This window comes from Gavialis gangeticus, unplaced genomic scaffold, assembly GCF_001723915.1.
Source record: "Gavialis gangeticus isolate Ggan-Ray unplaced genomic scaffold, GavGan_comp1, whole genome shotgun sequence".
Taxonomy (NCBI): Eukaryota; Metazoa; Chordata; order Crocodylia; family Gavialidae; genus Gavialis; species Gavialis gangeticus.
The window spans coordinates 40,781,604-40,791,511 of NW_017729026.1; the positions used below are offsets into that span (position 1 = coordinate 40,781,604).

The 9,908-nt window shown below is 37.5% G+C and overlaps 1 protein-coding gene across 1 annotated transcript in view; it reads left to right on the forward strand.

Moving 5' to 3' along the window:
* The window catches only part of PNISR (PNN interacting serine and arginine rich protein), a 38,060-nt gene extending 31,192 nt beyond the window's left edge, over window positions 1-6,868 (forward strand). The window contains exons 11-12 of the mRNA XM_019520178.1: window positions 5,172-6,279; window positions 6,524-6,868. Coding sequence (XP_019375723.1) covers window positions 5,172-6,279; window positions 6,524-6,554 — 1,139 coding nt within the window. The 3' untranslated portion in view covers window positions 6,555-6,868. The remainder of the gene's footprint in view (window positions 1-5,171; window positions 6,280-6,523) is intronic.
* Window positions 6,869-9,908: the final 3,040 nt, after the last annotated feature.

Here is a 9,908-nt window from a genome sequence, read left to right on the forward strand (position 1 = left end):
GTGTGTGTGTGTGTGTGTGTGTGTGTGTGTGTGTGTGTGTGTGTGTGTGTGTCAGTACATACCAGTATATATACTTTTGTGTGTGTGCGTACACTAGTCTTTCCTCAGGCACAGTGGTTACAGGCAAAAGAAATATGATGGACCACCCCCAGTGTTTTCCTGCTGGAAGAGCACTGATGATACCTAAAATGATGGCTGGGAGGCCCTCCAGTCTCAGAGTGGGATAGATTCCCTTCTTTCAATCAATTATGTGAACAGAAAATTGTAGACAATTTGCTGGTTCTGCCGTTTAAATTGGAATCTGTTAGAGGAAGACCACTGCAATCAGCAACAATGCTGTCACTAACATTTTTTTTCTTCTTGCGTTCAAGTTCACTGTTTTCTCCCTTCCCTCCCCATTTCTTAAAACACCTGGAAACTGAAGTGGACCAGCCATCCATACATAAAGAGATATGCTATCTCAACATTTGGCTTCTATTACATTCTTTTCTGTAGGTGTATTAAAGGTCTCTCTCCGGGGGGTGTGGAGGGTGGTAGTAGTGTAGTAGCTTATTTACAAGTTATGCTAAAACAATACAATAAATTGACAGTAAAAGTATTAGTAAAATATATATAATTTAAAATATATGCTAAAAACATATAATAAGATTACACATTCTGTCAGTTTAAGCAAAATTTAATTAGAACTTGGTACTTTATTTTCTCACATACATATGCACCATTCCCCCAAAATCAGCCCCCCCCAAATTGGAATACATGTTTCAAGTGGGGGAAAGCTGTTTTTTCACTGTAAAACGAGCAGTCCTGGAGATGCTGGCAAGTCCATGTCACGCAGCTGCCAAGATGGTTTCCACTTGTGTCTGCTCAGCAAACTGAAGGGGCAGTCATGTTAGTCGTATCAAAGCTGTAGGCATTGGCTGAGCACTGTAGCTTATGCCTGAAGCAGTAAGTGTGCTGCTTGGAGGTAGATTGATAAAGCTTGTGAAGTGGAAACAACACTATTTACAGGAACTTATATAAAAAAGCTACTAGTAAAGGACTAACAGCCTTGTAACTGCCCTTTGCAAGGGTCTGTGGGCTAACCTTATGCAACATAGAGCAAGTCTTTCTGGAAATGGAGTGCCTATACATGAGTGTGGAGGCTGCTCTGATACTCTGGAATTCCACCATGTTGGAGCACACTGTCGAGTCTGCTGGTACATGGCAATTACCGTGCTTCAGCAGTGTCTTGTGTCTCCTGTATCCGCATCCCTGTGCTTAAAAATGGCGGCAGAGGTGCTTGAACTAAAGCTGAGCTTTAGTTTAAGCACCCCCACCACCATTTTTAAGCAAGGGGATGCTGATACTGGAGACGCAGCAGTGCTTTAGAGTGGCTCTTGGAGCTGCTGTAATTAAAGCATCGCTCCCCCCACCTGTGGAACACGTGTAAAAGTGCCTATAGTGTCCAGGAAGTGTGGCATTGCAGGATGCAGTCTGCTACAAAAAGCTCCTGATGGACACACTTACATTCCCAAGAGGACCTACTCTGGCATACAGTTAGCCATGATTGGAAAAAAAAAAAGTTCTTTCTATTGTGGTGCACGAAGAGATTAAATGAAGCAGTGGACGGTAAGGTAGAATAGGGGAATTCTGTTTGATTGTGGCCCTTATTCTTTGTGCAAGTAACGCAGATGAATCTAGGGAGTATAGGATAGGCTGTAAGTTGTTAGAGAGAAGCCACATTGTTTTGCCTTCATTAGCTCAGTGTTTAAAATTTTCCATTAATGGAGAGAGACATTTTCCTCTTAAGTCTTCAAAGAATAAACAAGACCACAGATGGTGATTTAAGTCATCTATCTCATTTTTGCCACAAGAATGTATTCTGTCTGAATATGGGATCTGACACCACCTGCCCGTTACAACTTGAAGATCTCATTAGAGTAAAATGCAGTCTAGTAATGGTGTCTCATTGCTTATAGTTCTCTACTGCAGATAAGTAGATTTCTAGGCTAAAAGAGTGCTTTAATCTCAGAAGGGGAAAGGTCAAGGAAAGCTTACTGCCTGCATAGCTGGCTGCATGCTGGTATCTTTCCTTCTTAAATTTGTTTGGCTTTAAATGTAGGGGGAAAATACTGGGTCAGTGACACTTAGTACATTTCCCTGGCCGTTTGTCTGGAGAAAAATATAGATGTTATTTAACCATCCAAACAAGGGTTTATTTGGTAAAGCAGAGGGTTCTAAAATGTACTTCTTACGATATCTAACAGGTGTAAAACTTCTTATTTTCATTCAGTAATGTAAAATTCTGAATTGGGCCAAGGTGCTCACATTAATCAGTCTTATTTCAGAGTTCATGAACCCTCCTGTTGCAGAATTAAATAACAATGCAAGTTGTCTAAAAAGTAAATGGAGGGGGTTTTTGCTATTTTTGAATAAGCCAGCAGGTCAAACACCCCATAGTTCTGCTTCGTTTAAAGCTTTTAGTGTTGCCAATACTGCCCTTTTGCCCATGGTAGTGTAAAGGATAAAATCCAACCCAGGGCTTGTGTTGCTGTAGTGTGTGCATATTCTATGTGTTTGTTCTTACTCAGATTTTTATTAACATAGATTCCAAGATATTAAAATGAAGATACCACCTCCTCTTTTCCTGTAAAGACCCAACTCATTTCTTCCTTTCATTCTATGAAGACAATACATTGGCCTCAGCAGTGTTGATTCTGAAGCCATTCATGTGCAATATTGCTGACAAGCATTTAAATAACCTTTGGAAGTCTGTTTAGGATAGTGCCATTAATAATGCGTCATATGCATAAAGCAAAACATTAATAGAATCATTCAATATCATGGGTGCTTGGACTTGATTCCTAGTTTAGCGTGTGTTTTGAATAATTCAGAAATAGATTAAAAAGTAGTGGGATGAGCAGACATCCTTGTACCCCTGTCTTGGTTGGAAAACTATTGGACAGAGCACCAGGGATTCCATAGTGCACCTTAGGTACTGTTTTTGAACAGAAAGTAATGATTCATTGTAAGAGAGCTTTATCCATTGATGCCTATTGCCAGTTTCTTCCATTATTTTTCCAGTCTACGAAGTCAGAATGGTCTCTTTAGATCTAAGAAGACTACATATAAATATTTATATCTTTTTACATATTTAGATGCTAAATAATGTAACGCTAAGCAGTGGTCCATGCAAGAGTAGCTTTCTTTGAAACCAGCCTGTTTTTCTCCCAAAACATATTAAAACAATAAAACTATCAAGAGTTCTGAAAGGTTATTTTAAAGTTGTAGTAAGAAAAAAACATCTAATAATAATTTTCTAGTCTGCTAGATCAAGTTTCATAGATTCATAGATTAAGGGTCGGAAGGGACCTAGTAGATCTTCTAGCCCGACCCCCCGCCAGGGCGGGAGAACAACAAAAAACCCCAAAAGAGAAATGGGACTCAAATGAGTCCAGCCAGGTAGGCATCCAGCCTCTTCTTAAAGACCCCCAGGGTAGGGGCCAGAACCACCTCCCTTGGAAGTTAAGAAGGAGCAGATGTAAAACGCTGATCATTGACTCTTCAGTATTCAATAAAATAATTTTTGTTTTTGAAGCTTGAAGTTAAACTAATTAAGAACTCCTTTGGGATGCATCATTTACATTCTTCCTTATCCGTGTTCTGTTTCTCTTCTTCTTCCATAAGGAGCTTCTGTCACCACAGTGTTCTTTTAATAAATCCTAGTCTTCTAATGTATCTGTGTATCAAGTTTAGATTTTGAGGGCTTTCAAAATCCTCCAAACTGCCTCTGTTTTGTTCCTCTTCCCCCTCTTACATTTGTGTGTGCACATGTATGTTGTGTGTACATGTGTAAAGATATTTGCATCAGACCATGGTTTTACTTCTTATGCAGTTCCCCCCCCCGTGCACTAAGTTTGTTCTAAAACTGAATCTAAGCAAACAGTCCATGGATGGAGCTCTCTTACAACCTATATTTGTGACATTGGTTATTTGCTCTGATTTCTTTAAAAAAAAAAAAAAAAAAAAAAAAAAAGCAGCCTAAGCAGATGACACAGATCCCCTTAAAGTAAAAAGTGATTTCTTCCTGTTGAAAGGGTCTGAAGTTCTTGTCTTTTGTAGATATATCTGAAAAACTAAGCCGACATACCATAATGCAATTGCCATGTTATTTTTAAGAGAACATATCTTCTCATTTAACATGGCCTGCAGACATGCATGCTGTCCTGTCCTGTTTCCAGCGTTTGCTAACTGTCAGGTTGCATGTAGCAGCAGTTGAAGTAGTTACGTTTTTTCTCTGTATCTGTTGCTTTATCTCTACCTCATACTTTAAGTAAAAACGTAACTACTTCTACTTGCTTAAGTAAAGTAGAGCGTGTTTGTGTTTACATGTGCAGTTTATTCAATTTATGTATAATGGATAAAAGTATTCCCTGAACTGCATAACACACAGCCATTCTCAATTTTTGTCTTTTGTTTACTTCTGAAGTGTTAAACTTCTCCAGATATGTGGGCTAGATGAGTAGTGTGAGGCCAGCCTATGGCTGGATCCAGAGTGTGGGGTAGTGTCGTCTGGCCTGGAGAGCCAGAAATAGATGGCAGTTTGTTCTGCTGCCAAATTTCTGACTTGTGAGCAGTCCCACGAGCCAAAGGACACAATTTTGTACTCCAGATTTGGCCAGCAGGGCTACCTGCAAATCAGAAATGTGTCAGTGAGATGAGGCACAGCACTTAACACTGCTGCCACTTGACCCACCTCTAAATTTCTGGCCCTGCAGACAGCTATCCTAATTGTATGTCATGGCTTAATAGGCTCCAGCCCATATTTTTGACACTGCTGGTTTACATAGTAACAAACTGTTGAGTGGTTCATTGCATAAACCCACCTGAGTGCATAGCAACTTTCAGCTTTACTGTCTACTTTGTAATTTAACTGCACTCCTGTTAACTGCATAGTAATATAATTGTATTTCTGTACTTGTAGCTACTCTTTGTAACTGCACACGAAAGATCTTTTTTTTTTTTTAACAAAAAGAACAGTCTACAGTGGTGGCATTGAGGATTAGTAAATAAGCTGATTTCTAAAAATTACAAATGCGAAAGTGGCCCTTTCCCAAGAGAGACAGTGTATTTGTTTTCTCACCAATGTTACTTGGCATTACTTCCATATTTCTTTTATATACTTTTTCCAGAAGAAAAACTACAAAATGAAAAAATTCCAAAAGATATGAGTGAATATACCAACAAAGAGCAAAATAGCAGCTTTTCACCGTGTGAAATAAAAGAAACCGAGGATGATATGGTTAATGAAAAGAAAAGATCCCCAAGTGAAACTGCACCAGATACTGAACTCAAAAAAGATGTTAAAGAAAGGGAAAAAATAGGAAGGAGTAGATCAAGAAGTTCTAGTAGTGGTAGCAGTAGCAGCAATAGCAGAAGCAGTAGTAGCAGCAGCACTGTGTCTAGTTCTTCGTATAGTACTAGCTCAGGTAGTAGCCGCAGTTCTTCACGTTCTTCCTCTCCTAAAAGGAAGAAGAGGCATAGTCGCAGTAGATCTCCTTCACATAAAGTTAGATGCAGTAGAAGCAGGAGTTATTCTCATAGAAATCGTAGAGAAAGGAGTAGAAGTAGGGAAAAGATAAGAGAAAGGAGGCGGTCCAGCAGAAATAGAAGTATGGAAAGAGGGGAACGACGACGAAATCATAGTCCTTCCCAAGAAAGGAGTTGGGAGAGACGTAGAAGCAGTAGTCATTCAAGAGACAGGAGAGCTAGTCGTGCTAGTCGCAGCAGGAGTAGGGATAGGCGTAAAAGTGATGACCAGCATAGAAATCTTAGTGGAAATAGGCATAAACATAAAGGTGATGGTAAAGATCAGGAGAGGAAAAAGGAACGAAGTAGGAGCATAGATAAGGATAGGAAAAAGAATAGAGAAAGGGATCGAGACCAAGAAAAAAGAAAAGAGAAGCAAAAAAAAGAAGAAAAAGATAGTAAGACAGGAAATCATGATGACAATAGGTTAAAAAGAAAAAGAGAAAGTGAAAGAACTCTTTCTCGAAGTGATTCAATATCTGTTAAAATACTAAGACAAGATTCTAGACAGGAAGGCAAAAAAAGTTCTGCCAAAGATAGTAAAAAACATTCAGGCTCTGAATCTAGTGCAAGGAGCAGTTCTGAATCACCAGGGAGTAGCAAAGAAAAGAAGGCTAAGAAATCGAAGCACAGTCGATCACGATCCATGGAGAAATCTCAAAGGTCTGGTAAGAAGGCAAGCCGCAAACACAAGTCTAAGTCACGATCAAGGTAGTATACTTTTTAAGTATTTTGTCTGATTTATAGTTTTTTTTTTTACTATCGTCTTCATGTGTACAACATATGAGAGCTTTTTTTGTTTTAAATAAAGTCTGGTATTCATTAAAATTATTGTCTTGGGCAGAAGTAACTTTGGAAAAATCTTTTAAAATGACTAATTATTAAGCCTGAAGTGCCCATAGTTTTGTGGACCATATTTCAATTAACTTTTTCCCTCTTTTCCTTTATTTTTCAGGTCAACCACCCCTCCCCGTCGTAAACGCTGAGGAATGAGGTGGCACCAGTGTGATGACGTTTTAAAAATTCCATGAGTTATAAAGGCTTGTCTCATTATAGAGGCACATTGTGGCTATGTAGGTGAAATCAGAATCCTTTTTTTAATCTGTAAATAGGTGTATTTTTTCCAAATGCTGCTCAGAGTTAAATACTTACTTGGATTTCTTTGTATGACATTTTTTCAAAAACAGTAGTGCTTAATAAGAATATAAACATGCCATTCTCTTTCAGCTGTAATGTTCTTAAAATTACTATTGAATGTACTGTGATGTCAATAAAGCTCTTTAGTTCATTTTTGTTTAAAGTTCTTGCACCTTAATTTGTGTTAAGCGATAGAAAATACTTTTTAAAAAAAGGCAGCTTTTTTTTGTATATCAAATTTTAAAAGTACTTTGAAAAAAAAATTAACTTCTATCACATGTCAAAGTATGTAAGTTATCCATGGCTTTGCTTGAGATAAATCAACTGGGTGGGAGTTAGGGAAAACAAAGAATAGACTTTTTTTTTTTCTTTAGGTAAGTGTCTAACAGATTTTTAATCTTCTTTTTTTGGACTATCAAGTAGCATATGCTGTGTGTGTAAAGTATGGATTACTCTGTAATTTGAAATATGCCAAAACAGACCAAGCACCAGTGGGAATATGTGCAAGTAACTGATTGTGTGTGACATTAGTGCTCAGCTCTGGAACTCTATTCCTCAATCAAACACTTTATTTTGTGTTCAAAAGAATGTTCTGGACATCTGGGATTATTTTTTAAATAAGACTCAATTTCTGAATAAGATATTTTATTGGGTGTGCGCACATGTGCACAGAGACAAAAACTGAGAGACTAGGTAAACTTTCTTTGTGACACACATGCCAGTTATGTAGTAAACTTTTTAAACCAATTATATATTTTTAGAATTAAGAGTTTTGTAATTTTAGTTGAATGTATTTAGTTAGGTTTCTGTCTAACCAGTTCCTCATTCTTTTAATATGACAGTAATTTATAATGAAAGAAGTCAATCAGTGTCTTTTTTAGTGAAGAAAATTAACTCATTATAGTGAACCAGACTACAGAACAAAAAAAAATCCACCAGTTGACTGGTGACTTATAAAGGCTATTAATTTAGAGAGAGGCTAAAATTCTGGTGCAGAAATCTGTGCCTATAAATTCTGGTATGATGCTCAGTTCTAAAGCAAGCTGCATAACGTCATTAAGTAAGATATTTCTGAGGTTTCTCTCTTGTAAGACAAACTGTACTAGGCTAAATTTGCAATGCATGTCTTCTTGAAAGAAATTATCTAGTCCACTAAAAGTAGGATTCCGTTACATAAGATTTTTGTCAAGGTGTTTTTTCTGTAAATTACAGGCAGAGATTTGTAGTGCTTTCACAGAGTTCACATTTTTTAACTATATGTTTATTGAACAAGTTAATAATCTGTGTGAATAAATGCATGTTTGTCAAAACTGTGCTTCATAGATTGATAATAATTAATTCAGTTAAAATAACAAACCCAAAAGAATTACATTCTATAGGTAGAGTAGTCTGTCATACCTCTCACAGCAGAGAAAGGCATAGTTTGCAATACACTACTTTTTAAACTTGCACTCTGAACAGCCTTTAGGTTTTTGGTAAACGTGAGGATTTTCTGAAGAGCTAAATAGCTTGACAGTTTAGATATTTGGGAATGAGTAGATTTTCTTTTTAAAAAAAAACCAACTACAGTTAAGATGAAGATAAACTGCTGAGGAATACAGTTTCCATGATGCACTGCATTTGGTTTTCAGTCCAGATTTTATATTATCTGTTCAATAATAATACAAAAAATGTGTGTGCAAGCTTTATATACTCTACCAACAACTGGAATTGTCACTTCCTGTAACTATGAAAATTACATTTCTTTTACACAAGTGCACTGATATGGGTAGTGACTGTATGCCAATAAAAAGAGCATACTAATGCTATACTTAACTGTTTCATAGAGCTTTCTAAACAACATATTCAATACATCATTCACTAGCAGTATATTGGTATAACTTTTGTTGACATTCTTATACATTAAACTTTATCTTAATTTATAAGATCTTCTTTATGAGTGCGATTAGAATGAGAAAAATAAATAAGAATGCCAAACATCCAGTGTTAAAATTGTAGCAGTTGTGCTACATTTGAATAGCTCCTAGCTTGGTCAAATGTAAACAGCCATCTCATTTAAGGCAGTTTTGGTTGTCCCAGGTTTAGGCACAGTCAAAACAGCAGCAACACAGCCATTTTACATGTGTAACTTTCAAGTTCCACTGCTGCCCCTCTGCCAGTAGGTGGCTGAAGAAAATAGCCTGCAGTCTGTTGATGGGTACCTGGAGTTCGAGAATCACTGGTTTACACACTTTTAAAATGTGAGAGCTGTTGCCCTTTGCAAGAGTTCCTCCTTTGTCCTTACTCTGAAAGACCTTCTTGGATTTTATGAAGTGCCTCCTTTTTGTCTTTGAACTATGTTTTTTTGACTGCTCTGCTTTGGAATTAATAAGAGATCTAGATTCATCCAGGGGTTTTACTATTCACTTCTGAATTTATTAGACCTGTGGTTCTATTAGGCATTATGTATGAGCTTAACTATAGGGGTACATAAACATTACTATTTGAAGTGAAAAGACCAGCTGCCACATCTCGGTTGCAGACAAACTTCCGTGAAATCAGTGACAATGAAGCTAGTGTAATCCAAGTTGTCTTTTGAAACTAGAACTAGCTTCTGGAGGAAATCCAATTAATCCAGATTCTTACTATTTTCAATATTTGTTGCATAACCCTCCTTTTTGGCAAATCATTTTAATTGTAATTAGTGTGATACTGGGGAGAAAATAGTTACATTTTTTTTTCAGAGATGAATGAGGCATGGAGAATTCCATAATAGTAAACAAACCTTTTTGTGACAGAAGTTACAGGAAGTCTAAGACCTCAGAGGTAAGGCAGGCATATCTGTCTTATCCAAGAATGGTTGAGGAGAAATGTCACTACTTGCTAGTGTTCTCTGAGCATTTGTTCCCTCCAACAAAGGCCTTCTGGACACCCTGTATCCCTACCTCCTCACCCCCCTTCCAGCAGGACATCACTTCCGTGAAGTTCTTATCCTTGTAGCTCCTTAAAAATGTAAGAAAACTTGTCCACCTTTCTTAAAGACCATGGGCAAGAGTTGGGTGCTGCAACACTGAATATGGCAGCATCTAGTGTTTAGGCACCCTGTCAATTAGTGGAATTCATGACTTGGTTTATTTTAGGCTTAGGCCCTGTACAGTGTATAAGGAGGATTAGGTTTCTTAAGACCGGGATCCATGAAAGCTGGCTGCTGAGCTGGGAGTCAT